The 20,803-nt window shown below is 39.1% G+C and overlaps 1 protein-coding gene across 3 annotated transcripts in view; it reads right to left on the bottom strand.

The window, feature by feature from the left end:
- The window catches only part of dapk1 (death associated protein kinase 1), an 86,987-nt gene that overhangs the window by 39,128 nt on the left and 27,056 nt on the right, over positions 1 to 20,803 (bottom strand). For all 3 annotated transcript variants that reach the window (XM_012955218.3, NM_001123439.1, XM_012955236.3), the window contains 1 exon segment: positions 1,266 to 1,487. In XM_012955218.3, coding sequence (XP_012810672.2) covers positions 1,266 to 1,487 — 222 coding nt within the window.

The raw sequence follows: 20,803 nt of genomic DNA, 5'->3' as shown, positions 1-20,803 counted from the left end.
AATGAAAATATACATTTAACTTAATATTACAGCTTGGACAGCACTACTTTCTCTGAGCAGATGGATTTAATATCATAGGATAGTTACTGTAGATATCAGTTTAAAGGCAAAGTCAACTTGCTCAGAGTGAGTTTTAGCCATGGATGTCACTCACTTGCTCCAGAAAAAGTGCATTTTCCCAAGGTCAAGTGTCTATGGTCAGTGGGGCAAAGAAGAAGAATGGTACAGTTCATTGCTATTGTTATTCTAATTCTATACAGTGAGATGGACATATGTGCATATTTGTGTTTTTTTATGAGAAGGAGCTGCTATGGTAGTAAAGACCCTAAATTTTTTACAGGAGTCTGCCAAATCCTTAAATTATATGACTGCATACCTGAAGGCAACATTTTTATAGATTATGTACTTTTTTGGATGTTTAATCAGTGATTAATATGCGAGTTATAGTTTGGATTCAGTAAAATATTAGATAGAATCTTATCCACAGGATTAATTGTTCACCCAAATACACATATTATGCATCTTTACAAAAATAGAATCCTTGCTTGCTTTTACCTGGTGGATACATTTGCAATAAGCATTTCTACGTGTGGATCACTGTTTCGCTAGGAAAGAATAGACTTACATAGCGTGCATTATTTCCTGCATACTAAATATTTGTCTTTGAGAAATGCAGAAATGCAGAAATGCCAGAGTTACCCACATGATGAATACTTCCTTAAACAAGTATAGATGTAAATCATTTACTTTTGAGAATTTTTTTACACACTTGTGTGACAACTGTAAATGCATAGCTGACAGTGAGGTCAAATCTCAAAAAACTCTCCAACAGCACACATAATTTGAAAAAGTGTGTAAGTATGTATACTGCTATTATGTAGACATTCTTGTAAATTTCAAGCTGTGCATTTAAACAGAGAGATTTGTAAATATAACAAAACACGCATGTTTTTAGGTAATTTCTTTACCTAATGCGCAGGATGTATCCCAAATCCCAAGGTGAAATGCATTCTAGACACTGGCACAGAAAGGGTTGAGTAACGAACTGCCAGCACCATCTATTTATACAGCATACCCCACTATAAAAGTAAACTTGCTCCTATCTGGTTGTGTGAAACAAAACCTCCAAGTTGCATAATGAAGGGCCCTTGAAACACACAGCTTCGGTTTGTGTCTTGCCGTTCCTGTGGTTGCACAGGAAGACCATTACATCATCCTTTCATTGCACAAGAGACAAACAAGCGTTTGAGCGCTGTGGCACTTACAGCTCCAGAATGAGAATGACATCTGCTTTATTCTCGTACACTTCGTGCAACGTGATCACATTGGGGTGCTGGATCTCCTTCAGTATGCTGACCTCCCTCTCTATATCCTCCCGGGTCACCCCACGCCGACTTGATTTGGTCCTTCGCTTCTTGATAAATTTTGCAGCATAATGCACGCCTGTGCTCTTTTCTTGGCATTTTTTCACCACAGCAAACTGACCGCTGAAAAACAAGAATAAAAGCACTGTGAAGAAAGAGTCAGATTTGTGAATCTGGGGATAGAGAAATGTTCCACATATGCAAGTTGAACAAGAATGGAACCCTAATTAGTACAAGCATACAGTTCTTCCATCAGTTAAAACATGCAACAACATACAACAACAAATGCTTAAGGATAAGCAAGCTTTGTATTTTAAAATCCCCTAAAATTACTCTAAACAGCATCCTGAATAACACACCATTCTCCACATGTGTAGTTTAAGTTTATTTCTCTATTACAAGCAGCTGAACTGCAGCTCTTTTACTGACTTAGTGTGAAGCTCCACCCCCATTTGCTTTCTGAGCCCTCCTCTCTCTGACTATGATGACCTCAAAGAGGTGCCTACTGGGCATGCTAACTGCCTCTGCTCCAATTAAAATCAATCAGGCATGCGCGATAGGCACCTCTTTAAGGTTATAATAGAGAGAGAAGGAGTGCTCAGAAAGCAAAGGGGGCAGAGCTTCATGCTAGACAAGGAAGTCAGTAAAAGAGCTGTAGCTGAATTGGCTGTAATAGAGAAACAAAACAGATCTGAATGCAGGGAGAAAGTTGTATTATTGTGGCTGCTGTATACAGTCATTTTAAAGATTAATAAAATGTTTTACTTTTTCTTTAATACATAATTCAGACAAATTTTAAGGGATTAAGTATCATCATGTATATGGCCTACTGCTAAACCATTAGGTGTGTTGTTTATCTGTGATGAGGGGTTTTTAAGGAAAAAAACAACTGTTTTTTGGCCAGAACCTACTTAAAACATTAAGATGTCAAAAAAAAACTACAGTTACACAAATAATTCAAAAAAATGCAGCACCAGGAAGAATTCACAATTCTGGCACAAGCATTAAAGTTGTATGGCAAGGGTTTGCACATGGTTAGGTCAGACAAAATTCGCCAGAATCCAAATTCTGCAAGGAGTTACAGGAGTTACCTACAGGGCCCCTTGAGCTCCTGAGCCCACCCTACATTGTGAGCATGGAGTGAATGGAGATCTAAGGCTAATGGGCACATGGGGCATTTTGAATACTGTTTAAGCAGGAGTATTTCCAAATGGGTCAGTCTGCTTCCATTTTACATCAGACAAGGAGTTCTTCAATGAACCGACAGTCAGCCATGTGCAAAATGTCAGTGTGCCACTGGAATAAATTATGGAACCTAAAACCCTGGTGGATCAATGCCTGGGGTTATCCCACTGAAAATAACTCTTGAGTCTTTGTTTTACATTGGAGAAATTAATTTTTGAAGCTTCCATTATCAGTAGAAATTGCTTCAAAATTTAATAATTGAAACTCGTTTTTTTTTTCTAGTATCCTGAAGTTGCTTTGCTCTGCCACAGTCAAACCCAGACAAAAATTCCAAACAAAGTCTGTTTTGCTGTTATGTGTTACTACTCCAAAATATCATTAACTCTAGTTTTGCAAATCCACCCCCTGGCAATCTGGCAGCAGCAAAGTCATGAGATGAAGGCTTAATCATTAAATGGCATTTATATAACAGATGATTACCAGAATTAACTACTATAAATTCTCTCACAAGGTAGAGAATCTATTACGATGCCATACAGTTATATGGCTGAAATAGAGAGCATTTCTTCAAATCAAAAGAAAACACTCAGAAGAAAGTTTTTCCATTGTATGCAAATAATAATAGTATGACAGAGAACAGGCCTGGATTTGTGGGGTGGCCACAAAGGCCCGGGGTGGCATGATGCCCACTGGCCACATTTCCTCTGGGGACTGGGCAGGAGATTTTGACAGGCATTTAAATTTCCCGTGTGCCTCCAGTAGAAGCGATTGCTTCTGCTTATTGTTTGCTATGGGTTACTGCTCCTGGGCAAACTTAGTGCCTTTTATTACATATCACCCCCAAAGCCAGGTATCCAGGGGGCATGTGCACCCCTATCGAGACACTGCGGAAACACCAACACTATATTGACTGCACAGAGACCCAGCCATAGTCTTCTACTATAGTTTTTGCATATCGCTACTACCTGTGTTCTAAATGTAGCACAGTGGGATAACAACCAACTATTGGCATTGGTCTTTATATGGTGATGTGTTTTGCATTCATGATCCAGTAACTATGTACAGCTTACCTGCATTCTGTTCTCTAGGATATCAGCACAAAGATGTTAATAATTAATAAATCCTAAGGCTATTGCTTTCAAGTTAGTTGTGATGCTTGCAACCATGAACAGCTAACTTGCTATGGCAGTTATAGTTCTACCAGTAACAAAAACTACAAGTATTCGTCTAATGTTAAATACAAAAGTGCTTGGTTATTACAAAAAAAAATCTAGATGGAATTTTCTATGGTTACCTGTCAGCCTAAAGGGTAGGGTTACATAGTAACATAGTAAGTTGGGATGAAAAAAGACATACGTCCATCACGTTCAACCATAATGCCTATATATAACCTGCCTAAATACTAGTTGATCCAGAGGAAGGCAAAAAACCCCATCTGAAGCCTCTCTAATTTGCCGCAGAGGGTTTGGCTGGCCTACTTGTTGCAGAGAGAATGAAAACCATAAAGTTATGTGTAGGTGTAGGGCATTCTGTAAAGCTAATTTTAGTGACCTTTTAGGAGTCAGAATTGTTAACTGTCTCACCCCAGATGTAGTTTGCAATTGGGGGAGATAATGACAGTTTCTCTTTACAAGATTTTGCATAGATGAAGGCAGCCGATGTTATTCAGAAGGCTCTACATTGCTTATGTATTTATCATTACACAAACTGACTTCACACAAATCAAGTTTCTCATCATTGTGCCGCATATGATGTCTTTATGTGCGGTGGGATGGCATACGCGGCGCAGTGATTTGCCGAAATCGCCAAAGTTGCCTTGAGAGGAAACTTCTGCAATTTCGGCGCCGCGTATGCCATCCCCCTGATGATTTACATTCTAGCTGGTGGGATGGTATTACGGGGAGATTAGTTGCCCACGGCAAGGGAGATTTGTCGCGTGGCGACTAATCTCCCCGTCTGCCACGGCCCTAAATTGCTAGTACACTGATTAGTGACACACATGTTTACCATGTTGAATTGTTCAAGATAGTACAAACCGAATAACCGACATGATTAAATAAAGCAGGCAAAGCTTGAAGGAACATTCTGCTGCTGGAAAACAATGGAAATGACAAGAAGTGTTAGGAAGGGCAATGACTGGAGCCAGAGGAAGAGGATATCGCGGCACAGACTGCAGCTGGCAGAAGGCAGGTCCATTTTTTTCCCCACCACTATAGCAGCCAAATTAGCAAATATGTTTCCTCTGTCCCCTGCCTAACAATGGCCGCTTTTGCAAAGCGATAAAAGAATTGTTCATAATAAGGTTATTATTTCTCAGAGAGATAATTATTTTATTTTCCGTGTCAGTTTTAGTATTGGTTTTGATGCCAAGAATGGAGATGTACACAATGTAAAATATTATGTTTTTGGAACATGAGCTCCCCTGACTCAAAGTGCAGCAAACAACACAAAATGGCTGCTAGTTTTTAGACTAACAATGATTCCCTTATGCAGTTTTGTGTTTAAAATGTTTTTTTAGGGCAAAACTATGTGTTCTTAAGGGAAACCTAACCAACAGATAATTGATATTCTACTAAGTAACCTATCAAATAATCCTGTCAAATTGGCATATAAGTATTAGTAAATATTGCCTTATACAGAGTTTACCTTGAGCCACCATTTTGTGTGTTCCATGCGCTCTTTCAGAGATCACCTGACAGAAGTGTAAATGTAAAAAGAAACACCTCTGTGTATTCATTGGCTGATGTAACGTAGTATATAAGTGTATAAACAGTTTGTGTGTAAGCACAGTACTTCACACAAGGCATAAGAATGATGGCTAATAGTAATGGCAGTGATTTATTATTGGATTATCCAATAGCACTTATCTAAAATTATATTCTTCATGGAAAGGCTTTATTTATATAAAAGTTTTTACATATGGACTGTTTCATGCAATATATTTCCAGACACCTTTCCCTTTAAGAGATCTCAAAGAACAAAGGCTTGCACAACACAAGTTACATTATATGTACACGTTTCGGGCCAGTTTAAATCAATATCACAGAGCAGGATTAATTTGCACAATAAATTTAGTTGATGGGATTGTGCTGGTAGGAAAACATCTGTAACAACAGTGATTTGCTCAGTGATCTTCTAGTACCTATTGAATTACTGTTGAATTATTACTATGGGATGGATCTTTTGTCAAAGCTTGGCAGGCTGCCCTTACTATCCTGTAGTTGTAAATTCAGTACCAGTCTTGTATTCTGTAAGCAGCCACAAGAAAACACAATTGACAAAAACATGTAAGTGGTTTCCAACAGCATATTTTCGTGCCCCCCGAACAATACAATAACATAAATAAGTAATGAAACCACTTTTTTTTTTCACTGTGCAATATCTGAGTATCATTTTATATATTATTTTAGTAGGCCTTAGCATAGTACTGTGTATAATTGCAAAAGGTTCCTTGGTTCTGCCACTATAAGCAGTCAGAGAACTCTAGGCCATAGCTTGCATCCAAAGTAAAATACCTTCCCAGCTACGGCTCACTTCTTATCTGCATATGTTATTGAAAACATAATGGAGCTGTAATATTGCTTGCCTAGGCACTTGCAGTTTATTTTATGGATATATATATATATTAAAACAAAATACATTAAAACAAATACATAATACATTTAATACATTAAAACAAAAGTTTAAAAGCTGTAAGAGAAAGGGATAATGGATATTTCCATCTTTATATAAAGCAGAGGCGTAGCCAATACACTGCCACAGTTCAGCAGAATGTATTATTAGTATATAAACTGCTAGGAATTCCCGTCTTGCCATTTATCCACTGAAGTTTTGCTGTAAGGCCATTGTGGTCATCCTGGACTACCCCATTCAGCAACTTTTCTGCTAAAAGGTACATTTCCTTTATCTGGCAATGACAGTCATATGCTTTAGCATATTCAACTGCTAAGGCATTGAAAAGATTCTGTTTGCCAGTAAAGGTATGGGATCTATTATGCAAAAGCCCATTATCCAGAAAACAATACATAATAAAGCAATAACATATTCCAGAAAGTCCAGTTTAAATAGAAAATATATTTTTACTTTATTTTTTGTAATGATAAAACAGTTCCTTTTATTTGATCTCATTGGTGGATCCTACAGCCCACTAAAAATAGTCCGAAAGAATATAAATAAAAATACAATTATGCTTTAATTAAAACTTAAACCAGACAATGTTCCGCTGAGGGTCCCTGCGAAAAAGCCACATTTGCTCATTTATTTAAACGGACCTGCTTGCGAGTAATAAGCATTGTAGAAAAAAAATCCTTAGACAAGCATTAGACAATTTCTCCTAGCATTTAAACTATATTAATAAGCATATAACTAAAGCTATTCCACAATCCAAGAAGAAGAAAAAAAGAATACATGGCAATTACTAATGCCCCATTGCAGAAATGAGGTCCTAAATTTCTGCATGCATGGGCTTCGTCTCACATACAGGCAGGTTAACTAACATGTGAATGACGCATAATTTTGTAAAGCACTTTAGCACTAAATTAATAATAATGTTTATACAAACTAGGTCATGCACAATGCAAAAAATAAATAAATAGATAAATTATATATATATATATATATATATATATATATATATATATTCACAAGAGTGAAAACAAAGCTTGCCACAGTTCAGAGAGGCATGTTTCATAGCTTTCAATTGACCTGAATGGGATCTTTAATGGAAAGGCTATTTTTTCCCTTTGATAAACCTTAATACCTAGAGCAGGTTACTTGACTATCATCAGTTTATATACTGGTAAGATGACTGCCTTTGGACAGCCAATTGTACACTGATTGTGACTGTAAAAATTCCAACATTCCTTTGCTGCATGGCTCAGTTTAATAAAACCAGCGGAACTAAGGCAAATTCCTTAAACAGCTTAGGCACACTGCTTAAAAAGTGTTTAACTTTCTGTTAGGCTTTCAGTCTTTGTGCTGCCATTAATTACAGAAGTCTTACAAGTGAGGTTAATGTAAACCCAAATAGCAAATAAGAAAGTATTTTGGCTTGGCTTCTACACAGGCATGAGGTGACACATACATGAGTCTACGGGATTAGTTACTGTAAATACTGTGGTCTGAGATAATCAAGTAATCACACGCATTAGCACAAAGTGATATTAATGCCTGATCTTTCACTCTGCAAGTGGCAAGAAATGCTGTGCTCTCATCTAAGCTCAGCCATGCTTGACACATCCATTGATTTGGTAGTGAAAATCTGGGCCCTTTGTTGGATCCTATTATTATTATATGGATCCTATTATCCTAAACATCATATTGTGCCAGGACAAGGACAAATGCCCTATTTTCCGGCCTCTTTTTATAAAGTGCTGACTCTGGCCAGGCTAGAGTTAAACAAGAAACTATACTGTTAAGTGTGCAATACAACACAGAAGTGTTTAACACAACAGGGACGTGTGCAACACAAGACAGAAAAGCTTGTGCCAGTGCTGGTCTGTCTTTACAAAATGGCTATAGCCATCAGTGCATTTACAGGGGTCAGCAATGTGCAGCTACTGCTGTGTAGATCTGCAAGACAAGTGGCCATTATGGCTGCCACACTGCTTGCCTTGGTAATTCTATAGACTCCTCTTTTGTTGAGAAACAGAGCACAATGTTACCTATTGGTAAAATGTTCAGAAGTCTAAAGCTGGCCATACACGCACCGATAATATCGTACAAAACATCGTTTCGTACGATATTCGGTGCGTGTATGGCAAGTTGGCGAGTTGACCGATATCGCAGGAGGCTGCTGATATCGGTCGACTCGCCGATCGGCCAGGTCAGGGCTGAATCGGCAGAAATCCTATTGTTTCTACCTCCTTATCTGCCGTTTCAGACCTGAACGGTTAGTGGCTGATTGAATGATCTTTTGTGAGACCAAATCGCCACGTGTGTGGCCACCTTTACAGTTGAATCATGCGGTGCGGCAGCTCCAAATCATATTGAACTACAGCAGCCTGCTATATAGCTTTTCATTGTTGAGTTTATTGTAAGCTAGGCAAATATCCCTCCTTCCAGACTAAAAATGGCAGTCTAACCAGTTCCTATGCATTCCTATGAGGAATGTGCTGAGAACAAAATAAGCTGGTTATTTATATACCTATAAAAAGGGCACAACTGATCAGTAATTCCAGGGTCACAGGAATTGAATGTTCACAAAAGTATATGAAATCTTTTGCATAGACAGACAATGTAGTTTGTCCATATGGTGCAATTTATACAAAATTAGTGGGCTCATTTAAAAAAAGAAAATTACTAAATTTGCACCAAAGAAGGCTAACCATAGTAACGAATGATTGATTACCTTTGTTTAGCCAGCTGCTGGAATGATAATGAAAGTAAACATTTGTTTGTTGCCATGGGTTACTGCTCAGGTGCAAATCTGCCCAGTTTCGCTAAATGAGCACAAGTCATACTTACTGGATTGCACTAGTTACTGATGCATGGATTCGGAATCTTTTGCACCTACTCAACATGGGGGCCCAAACATTCACAGAGTAATAACAATTTAAAATTTTACATTTGCAAAATGTTTTCTTCTTAGGCTGATGCCACACCAGGCGTAGGGCTGATTTTTTCGGCAAGCGGAAAAACACTTGCCGAAAATTCAGCCCTACGCCTGCTACTTGTGCCTGCACCCGAATGAATGGGACACGCTCGGGTGCAGGCACATGTAGCCGATATACGCATGAAAACGCGAGACTTTGCATTCTCTCGCGTTTTCGTGCGTATATCGGCTACATGTGCCTGCACCCGAGCGGATCCCATTCATTCAGGTGCAGGCACAAGTAGCAGGCGTAGGGCTGAATTTTCGGCAAGCGTTTTTCCGCTTGCCGAAAAAATCAGCCCTACGCCTGGTGTGGCATCAGCCTTATACATGCATTTTCTCAATTCATGACTTTTAATACATCCCCCAAATAGAGTAGTATATTACACTGCAGTGGTCACTTGCTAGTTAGGATCAACAAATAATTGGCCAGAAGTCTAGATAAAAATTTTGAGGATGGGCTAAAAAAAAGTTAAATGACTATAATTACAAGTGCAATAAATACTTGCTAAATGTTAGATGACATAGATACAGTAGCAGGTAGTACTGGTTTTCTTGCTATTGCATTTTGTTCGGGGCGGGGGGGGCTGCTTGTTTATACTGTATGTGCAGAAATAAAAGTGATGTATGATAAAGAAATCTGCAATCAGCACTGAGCAAAAAGAGTTTACTGTGACCCCTGGCCTTTAGGGCTCTGGCACACGGGGAGATTAGTCACCCCCGAGTTGCCTTCCCCCTGCCATCCCACCGGCGAACATGTAAGTCGCCGGCGGGATGGCAGACGCGGCGGGGCGATTTGCGCGAAGTCGCGCCGCTTACATGTTTGCCGGTGGGATGGCAGGGGGAAGGCAACTCGGGGAGATTAGTCGCCCGCGAGCAGGGAGTTTTGCCGCGGGCGACTAATCTCCCCGTGTGCCAGAGCCCTTAGGCTGATGCCACACCAGGCGTAGGGCTGATTTTTTCGGCAAGCGGAAAAACGCTTGCCGAAAATTCAGCCCTACGCCTGCTACTTGTGCCTGCACCCGAATGAATGGGATACGCTCGGGTGAAGGCACAAGTAGCCGATATACGCATGAAAACGCGAGACTTTGCATTCTCTCGCGTTTTCATGCGTATATCGGCTACTTGTGCCTTCACCCGAGCGTATCCCATTCATTCGGGTGCAGGCACAAGTAGCAGGCGTAGGGCTGAATTTTCGGCAAGCGTTTTTCCGCTTGCCGAAAAAATCAGCCCTACGCCTGGTGTGGCATCAGCCTTAGAAAACAGAAGTAGTGCAAGTAGTAGCTTGGACTGATTGGCTCAGAATTGTAAGATAATGTTCTTAGACATCAGCTTACCATATCATTTCCACCTGATAGCAGAAAGAGAAATGTGTTAGAAGATTCTCAAGATAAAAGTTACATTGCCCAGGCCTGCATCTGATTTTAAGAAGAGAATTTCTTTATACACATTAATGTCACTGTAACAGCACAGAGTACAGAATAGCTTGGCAAGAACAGAACTTGATCGTTCTCTCTCTTTCATTATGTTCTTGTCCTCACCGGCTGCACATAGCATCAAGCCTGCTCCCATAATTGGCAGTTTGTGAGCATCAAGAGATACTGCCAGCCAAAATTATCTTGTAGAGCAGTTGCTGTCAGATTTTTTTTTTCAGTTCAAGCTTTCCCATGGCTCATAACAAGGTTACAGATGTAGAAAAACAATTTGGTGTATCAGGCATTTGGCCATAGTGCCAAGAAATCTAAAACAGCAGAGGTATTCTCCCCAAATCTCACCATAACTAGCTTTCAGGCTGACCCCACTGCCCAGGGCTGTCCAAGCCCACCCTAGGCAATAGACTTCTCGGCAGCCATCGCTTCAATTGGCACATGTACTGTACAGCTTGCATAGTGTGCATGTACCACTCAGCTCCACTGCTGGATTTAGATGCAAGTATCTGGAGGCAAGTGAGTGAAATAATTTTTTAAGATTTATCTATCTATCTCTATCTCTATATATCTCTATATATATATATATCTCTATATATATATATATCTCTCTATATATATATATATATATATATATATACACATACACACACCCAAGGCCATTCCCCCCAAGAGCTGCTGCCCTAGGCACAACCACGTGGGAGCCTTTATATAAATACAGCCCCTTCTCCCATTAGGACTTGTACACACAGGCACTTGGACCTGCGTTCCACTGCGGCAAAGTTCTCCTATGTTCCACCCCAGGTGAGTGCAGGACAAAACACAATCCATTCTCTCTTAATGGTCTGCACTGACACAGTTATATGCTCCCCCACAGGCCATACCTAACATTGCATTCCATCCCCCGCTCCGCGCATATCCTTTACATCTCTGCTTTGCAGGGGGGAGCTCTGGGTCAGCAGGGGCCAACAGGTTTATTTCCCAGTGTCCTGCCAGCCCAGTTGGAACCTGACTGAAAGTGTGCGAGTTGAAATGTGATTCAAGGTGAAGGAAAGTATGGGATGAGTGCCCAATTATGTTTTTTTAGGGGGGGGGGGGGATTAGGACATGATAAATTGTAAAATATTGGTAGCTTACCAAGTTCCTGAAAAGACATGCTGAGATGCTGTCTAATGCATAGGAATAATTTGTAAGCTACAGTAAATGACAGTGTTGGGCCCCCACCCCAGTTGCAAGCTCCTTCTACACTGACTGCTACATGTCGCATCCTGCTTCCCCCCACATGCACGCAGCTCCAGATGACCACCGGGGGGGGGGGGTGAGTCACACGGCTGGGGAGCGAGCTGGGCCGGCGGGGTCCACTGGTTTTTTTCCCGGCCCAGTCCGTCCCTGGCTGGTAAATGATAGAAATGGAAAAATAACTGAGGAGCTCCATGACCACAGCAGGATCAGCAAGTCAGAAGTACAAATTTAAACAGCACAAGATCAAAGGATGACCAGATTAATAACTGGCTGAGATCAAAGGCTTGCTAGTTTGCCAGGAGCGATAAATATTTTTAAAAATAAAACTCCATTGTAGAGACACTTAAAACAGGTTCATCTGGAATTGCAAGGAGTAACAAGCCCTCAGTTTTTCCAAATAATGTTATTGATGGCAACCTAATGAATGATTATTGTTCTCGTGGCAGAGGCTATAAAAAGTTGCAATGATAATGACATTCTGAATACAGGACATGTGAATGTACTAAAAAAGTCAGTAAAAGTTCATGTGTACATCTAGATTACTCGCTTCTAATGAGGAGTTACTGTTTGTGACTCTCCTGCTCTGTTCCCTCCATCTGTGCAAGTGTGAAGAACATTATGGGGAACTTGTAGTTTTGATTCACCACAACATGTTTAAAGCCACCTCTACACTATCTACCGTAGCTTTTATTAAAAGGCTAAATATAGAGGCACAGGTATGGGATCCCTTATCCAGAAACCCGTTATCCAGAAATTTCCGAATTATGAAAAGACCATCTCCCATAGACTCCATTATAAGCAAATAATTCTAATTTTTAAAAAATGATTTCCTTTTTCTCTGTAATAATAAAACAGTAGCTTGTACTTGATCCTAACTAAGATATAATTAATTCTTATTGAAGGCAAAACAATCCTATTAGGTTTCTTCAATATTTAAATGATATTTAGCAGACTTAAGGTATGGAGATCCAAATTACGGAAAGACCCCTTATCCAGAAAACCCCTGATCCCGAGCATTCTGGATAACAGGTCCCATCTGTAACACTAAATCCAAAACCTTGTAACATTTTCTAATTCAAAAAGAAATATTGTGTGTGTCTGTTCTATACATTGTAATGAGAAGGAAAATGGAACAAAACTCAGTCTAAAGGACCAATATCGGCAGCTGAAATCAGCCCGTGTATGGCCACCTTAAGTTAGGTATTGTAATATATATTTCATGATTTTAATGATATGTACCTGACAATCTATGCAGCAAGTAAAATGAGTGAATTGCTGGGAAAGTAAAACCTAAACCCAGTAACAATAGTATCTGCTTCATTCTCTGTAACATGATGAAATAAGCAATAAAGGTTAGTCGAATACTGGTACATTTGCACACAGCAGACCAGTTGCTATGTCATTTAATGGCTGAGCACACACATAATGCTCTAATCAATGCAACCAGATGATACTAACAGCCAGCTGGTCTGCAGTCTCATGTTCTAACCACATTTAGCAGCGGTGATTTTCTCCATATGTTAAAAGGGGCATTATTTTAATGCACATCAAATCTATGGAAAATTCAAGCTAAAAATACAACACGGCCAATTATATGGAAATCAATTCAATGCAGCAGTGCTACTTATTTGAAATTTACGGCTTATTCTCTTGAAACCTCTACATTTTATTAATACTTAATGTACACGCTTATTAATTACTTAAACTGACAACAAGGTTGAAGTGTACCACAATGTAGTTTCAAGTGTGTAAGTGAAGAATTGTAAGTGGCTGTGGATTTCTGGTTGCTAGATATCAGTGAAGCAAAGAGCACTCAAGGGAATCACAGTCTCTTCCATCAAATCAACTGCCCGGGATGTGTGGGAAAGCACTTTCCTGGGGTCTGGATACCTTTTTATGGTTTCATTAGCTTAAAGGTGACCTGTCACCCTAAAGAATAACCCAAATCATTTTGTATCATGTTAGTAGAGCCAAATAAACTCTACTTACACCATATAAAATATTGAATTTCTTTTTTCTTTAGTCTTGAAATTACACAATCACAGCCAGCAGGCAGCCACCATTTTGTGTACACTGTTATGAAAGAAGCTTTGTTTTACCCCAATATCTTGTACACTTGCTATCTAGGTGATATATAGGAAGGGCTGAATGGAAAATGAAAGTAATTGTAATTGAAAAATCCGAGGTGTCAATCATATACTGCCTGCCCTGCCTCTATGCCAAAGGCAGGTAATATATGATTGACACCTCAGATTTTTCAATTACAACAGGTATGGATGATTCAATTAAAAAAAATAATTTGGGTTTCATGTTTACTTTCCAAAGGACTTTTATTTTACAACTTTTTATGTGTGGGTGAGAGGTCGCCTTTAAGAGAATGAAGAAGGTTCCTAAATTTTTCCATTAAGAATTATAATAAAAATGTTGGAAAGAGCTAAGAGTGCAAAGGTATGGTTGGGGTGTCATCCAGATGTGCAAGTTAGGGATGGGTGGGGAAACCCTGAATTTCCTCACCAGTCTGTCCCTTATTTTAAAGGATTCCAAAAACAGATACGTTTTCTTCATTTGCCAGAAGAAATGTAAACATGCAAAGTGCAAAGGTATAATTATAATTTACATTGAATAAATTCATTTGACTGCTTTTTAGAACTATAGTTCTTCTATTTCCTTTTAAACATTGAATATCATTCCTAAAAATAAAGAAAAATATTTATTCTACTTGGAGCTGCATTTTGGATCAACTTTTCAGCAGCTACAGGAACTAAGACATCTTGTTTCTGCACACCCACCAAAGCAGATGGTTCCACCGTTATGCAACTTCTGCCACTGAACAAAAAAGGCCTTCGTGCTTCTGTAAAAATATATTCAATAGTGTTATATGAAAACAACTCGCACTCCCCACTATTTACTTGCAGTGTATGCATTACCATCCATGGGCCACTCTCTAAGCTGACCAGGGAGTTGGTCCATTCTGGCCTGCATATTTAAACACCCTGACCTTATATGCCACTGTAGGCTAATATCACATGGAATCTGACACTGTCACTTTATCCTAAAAGGAGATGCACATTATAACACCAATATTTATTTTGGATGGTTTCCATTATACACAACCAACAGCCCTGCCCATGTGTAATATTCATAGTGAACAACAACGTGCGGCGTAAGCCTTCACAATGTCTCCTTTATACGCAATTTCTCACCATTATGGAAATAAGCCACACTACTTAAAGAAAAAAAGACTAAAGCAGTAGTAGAAAAGCTAATCAGACCTTCTTTGTTCACTTTTCTTTGTTTTTCCTGTATCTCCAGGCAACGGCAACCCTAAAAAGGCATATATACCCAGATTTGGTTGGGCAATTTGGTGATCTTAGGGAAAACCATACCCCCAGAATCAACTATCAGGAAAAATAGAAAAAAAATGATAAATAAAATTTGCACTCCACCCCCCAAAAAATCCAGGTGGTACTTATGGTATCATTGATAACTATTTGTATAAAGAATACTTTCCACTACAGCATGTACTCCAAGTGCTTGAAATGCTTGTTTTGTGTGCGGGAGTAAAAGCAGTCTTCTGTGCTGACAAGTTTTAATGCCCTGATGTGTTTTACAATACACTTACTACACAAGGCAGCTTCGTCTTCTGTTGAAAGAAGTGATTATAATGCAAAGTGAATTTGCATCAGTCGGAATAACATGTTTGCTTTTTTTTTTTTAACCTATGGTTTAGGAGAATAGCTGAAGCATTGTGTGTATTTTTATTAAAATTTATTACTTGCTTAAGTGCTTAAGGCTAATATAATTAAAATTGTAAAAAAAAAAAAAATTAAATGACAAAATTAAAAAAAAAAACAATTTTGAAATTTGCAGCGTAATAGCGTAATATTTCTTAATACTTTTTTTTTATTCTGATGGCTGACAGGAAGTGGCAATTGTTCCATTTCTGAGATATTTGTAGATTAGACTTGTATCATTATTATTATTATTAATAATAATAATAATAATAAAAAAAGAATTTTGTTTTCTCATGAGATGCATAAAAAATGCATAGACAGCTGGATCACCGATTCTCTGGGCCATCAAATAGAGCTGCTGACCTGAAGCCTGCCTATCAGTATTAAGCTGTCTAAAACTGCTATATCTGAAAAACTAGTAAAAACAGAAAACACTCCGCATAACCTTACATCACTTTACCTTGTTGTTTATATCCCCTTTAATATAATATTGCATTTTTTTTTCCATTAACTTTTATTACAACCCCATAGCTGCTGCCATAAGGTATCCATGACAATAATTTATCTGCATTTTCTCAGTATTTCTCAAGGCACTATATTTTATTTCATGGTACTGTCCATTTAATAAATTACAGTTTTTTTGCAGTATTTTATATCACAGTGTACAAAACAGTTTAGAGATCCTCCACGCAGAACTGAAATGCTTAACATTCTACATATCTGACCCAGACAGACTGACAAAAATGAGCACAACACTAAAAAGATATCTAACACAGATCAGTTTCTTCTCACCATTTAATTGATATAATCTGCACAGATAATGTGGCATGTCAGATAAAAAGGTAATCAGTTTGACATCCATGAGGGAAAGGCTTTTTAACTATATTTAACCTAGATGCTCAATGGCATATGGGTGATAGCATGACATGCCATCAACCCTCTGGCAGATGGGTGCCAAAGAGAAAGCACAGACCGCACAGCTTTAATTCATTTGGATTTATAGAAAAGTACGTTACTGTTAACATGCTATATCACAGATATATAAGTAATTTTTTCATACCTCGATAAAAATTTTAGAAGTATAATTCAAAACAAGAAGTCAGAGGTTTTAACAGGTCACCTAGAGAAGCCAAGTAAAATGCACAATATAATATATCTCAAGTAAGTTCTATCAAAGTATTTCAGCTTGTTCACTTGCATATGTGGGTGTTACATATTGGAGCACATGAATATTATTGTTCCTTTAATAACCCATTACCACCTACAGACATCTATTTTCTTGCCTTTCCACAACTGTGTTTAGAACAGTGGAAGTTAACAATAGTTCCCAAGTGAAGATAATAGATCTGTTTTTAGCAAACAGGCAAGAATAAATGTTCTTAAAGGGATATTATCATAACAGATCGCTGTAGCTACATTTTTCAAGCTAAATACCTAAAGTTTCCGACTGCATTCGCTCATCTTTAGCTTTACTCTTTAACAAATTGTTCAGAGAGGGGGTGGAGCAACTAAAATTAAATTTGGCAAAGCTAAAAGAACTAAACCCTAAAAATCAATATGATTAGACATGCTATATTTTATATATTGAACTGCAGCAGCCTAAAGTATTAGCATCTCTATAGTAGTAATGATCCAAGTCTTTACAGATGTCACAGAAGCTCCTCATCTTGGATTTTTTAAAGAATGTCAGTGACACTGCACATGTTCAGTGTGCTCTGGGCAGAGGTTGAGAAGCTAAACTTAGGGGTCCTTGCAAATTATCTAGCAGAAAACAAGGTTGACCTGTCATATAATCTGATGCTACAGGGCTGATTATTAAATTTTGATACTATCTGCCCTGGTTTTAAAGCTGCCATGTAATATGAACCTGAATAAATTACTAATCAGCCTTATATCATGACATTTATATTCTATATATACAGTATGTTGTGAGTCGCCCCTAAGCTCACTAACTGACAGCAGCAGCACAGAACATTGTGTAGGGAAGACACAGATCTTCTTTGCTAAAGGGCTGTGGTTGTCTTGGGCTGGTACAGAAGCCCAAAACATAATGTACAAATTTCTAGCTTACTTCTTTAGTTAAAGGAGACATATCCTATAAAAATTATGAATGTACCAGTGAATTATACTCCTCTAGATATAGAAGGATTGTGCTTAAAAATGTTGTGTTTCAGACTGATTTATTGAAAAAAATTCCACAAAAACCCCACTAGCCCCACCCATCTGTTCCACTTCCTGCTGGCTGAATTCTCTGGATGAGCAGGGGAGCCAGCGGCCCTCCGTACACTGCACTGTAGGATAGGAACCAATCAGCAGCTAGGCTGACCTGATAGGGAACTGAAGCCTGTCTGTGCTTGTGTGAGTGCAGGGCTGTGATTGGCTCTCCCCCTCCTAATGTGCTTCTGACAGGGACCGTTAGGACATGCCCACTCTTCATTTCACACTGGACGGGGGAGTGATATGATCTATAGGGAGCTCCAATAAAGGGGCCATTTTTACAGAGAGGATTAATTTTTAGCACAAAGTGAAACCAGCACCGTATGTTATTCATAACTGCCTACAAAATTAGCGTTTTTCCCATTTATCCAATATGTCTCCTTTAAGCTTTAGTTCTCCTAAAGGGGCATTTTTATCTGTGCTCCACTGCGTTCTACCACAGGGGGGTGCATGTAAAATCGCATTTTATTCTTCTTAATGTGGCTGTATTCATACAGACGCAGGTAATTGCCGAATGCAGGTGGAATACAATGTGCTGCGTTCCACCTGTGTTCAAACTCACATGCACCTGTTTGCAGCCACATACAGAAGAATGTAATTTGTTTCTTTCTGTGCTCCCCTGCTATGGAATGCAGGAAAACACCACCGCAGGGGAGCACAGGAGGAAATGCTGGGGAGTATGAGCCCTTAGAAGAAATAAGTAAAATAACTTCTGGGGACTCTTTCATGTCATATAAGCAAGCAACTTCAATAGGTAGTTAAACAACAAAGACCTACTATCTATATGTGTTGCTATTCAGTGTAAATAACAAAATATGATGCTCATAAATAAAATCATAAGCACAAATCGAAGGGATAGTATGGGTTTTGCGTAAGGGCTGTACCTTTATTTGTGCTTTTAGGCTAAAGACCCACAGAGCAGTTCAGTCACCGTGATAGATCCTAAGTCACTCAAAATTGCCTGCAGGAGGAAACTTTGCTCAACTTCAGAATACTAAAGTGATGCTTTCCACCAGCGACTCTTATTATTGCCGGTGGAAAACCATTCTGGAGAGGTTTGTCGCCCACGATAGCAGAGATCTATCACAGCCTACTGAACCACTGTCCTTAGCCTTAAAGTTATTTGTTGATTCAGGTGTCTGATAACCGTGTCTATTTAAGTTTGTCAGAACAGAAATATCTGTGAAATAACTACTCGTCAGGTTAGCACCATAATAGCCACCCGTGCTGACATAAGAACTAAATAAATGCCATAGTTGTTCCTTAACACAGCGGGCAAACAGTAGGTGAAATGAGATGTAAAAGCAGGCTATAGAGAAGACAAGCCAGAACAAAAACATGCAAAAAAAAAACAAAACAAAAAAAAAAAAAGGCCAGAGAGAACAAAGGGACACATAGAAGGCCACATATTCAGCGGGAGCCAAGAATAGTATTTACCTTGCAAATAGCTTACTTTTCCTAAATTACACACAGTGGATCTAACCGGAAGATCAGACAAAGCTATGAGAAGCAGCACAAAAAGATTTACTGTAAAGTCAGGTTTGCCACATACTTGTTAGGTGCAAGAGTACATTAGTCTGAATGAGGACAAAACAGTGACAATGTAGCGTGCAGCAATGCAACTGTGCAGCAACCCTGAAACTGAGCAGTATTTGAGAAGAACACAGGCTTCAGACAAATGATTACAGGGGAAAAAGAAAAACTTTGAAGCTCTAGGCTAGCCACCACATCAACATCACAAGTTCTTTACAGCTAGATCTGAATATTGACACTTTATGTACAGGAATACAGCAAATTGCAAATTTTGCACAAAAAACAAATATTTTCTCATAGTGATTCATAACCTATAGGTTGGGACCACATGTTGTTTAAAATGGGTCCTCATGATACCCTGTAGTACAGTTAATACATCAGCTTGTCAACTTGAGTTAACAATAGTAATTAAAAGGAGGTAGGTAACTAAATGCATATACCCAAAAAAAGTTAAAAAAAGTTTAAAAAAAAAAATTAATCTAATACAATTGCCAACTTGAATATTTGCTCTATGAGATGCAGAGATATATAATATCACCAGACATAGCAATTTATAATGGATTCATCTAAAGCAGCAGTACTCAACCTGTGGGTCGGGACCCCTTTCACAGGGGTCGCTTAAGACCATCGGAAAACACATATTTCCGATGGTCTTAGGAATAATTTTATGGTTGGGGGTCACCACAACATGAGGAACTGTATTAAAGGGTTGTGGCATTAGGAAGGTTGAGAACCACTGATCTAAAGGACTTACATATACAAAGAGAGCTCAGAATGCAGCTGCTTTAGGCCGATGTCCCATGGAGTACGTTAGTTGCCCGTGATAAATCTCTATTGTGGGTGACTAAACGCTCCGAAATGCCTTTCCACTGGCACAAATACGAATCCTTCTGCAGGCAACTTCCCATGACTTTGAAAAACTGAAGCGATGCAAAGGTCTTTCCACTGACGAATCCTATTGTTGCCGGTGGAAAGGCATTTCAGAGCAGTTAGTCGCCCGCAATAGCAGAGCTCTATCGCGGGCGACTAACACGCTTAGGAGGAGATTTACTAATCCACGAATCCGAATGGGGAAAAAACGGATTGGAAACGAACATTTTGCGACTTTTTTGTATTTTTTGCGGTTTTTTTCCGTCGGCGTCGCAACTTTTTCGAGAATTGTCGCAACTTTTTCGTCGCCGTTACGACTTTTTTGCGAATTTTCGCAACTTTTTCGTATGGAGCGCTCGTAAACGGCGGGCAAACCTTTCCGACTCTGCATGATTTTGGAAGCCTCCCATAGGACTCAATGGCACTCTGCAGCTCCAACCTGGCCCAAGGAGAGTCACGATACTGAAGCTTGAATGAATCCGAAACTTTCGTACTCGGCGCGACAGTACGATTATTTTGCGGCAACGAAAAAGTCGCGACAATTCGCGAAAAAGTCGTGACGGCGATGAAAAAGTCGCGACAATTCGCGGAAAAATTTCTTACTTGTGAGCCACAGTCAAATGTAAAAATACTTGGAGA

Source organism: Xenopus tropicalis, chromosome 1 (genome assembly GCF_000004195.4).
Source record: "Xenopus tropicalis strain Nigerian chromosome 1, UCB_Xtro_10.0, whole genome shotgun sequence".
Lineage (NCBI taxonomy): Eukaryota > Metazoa > Chordata > Amphibia > Anura > Pipidae > Xenopus > Xenopus tropicalis.
This window is presented reverse-complemented; position numbering and strand designations above follow the sequence as displayed.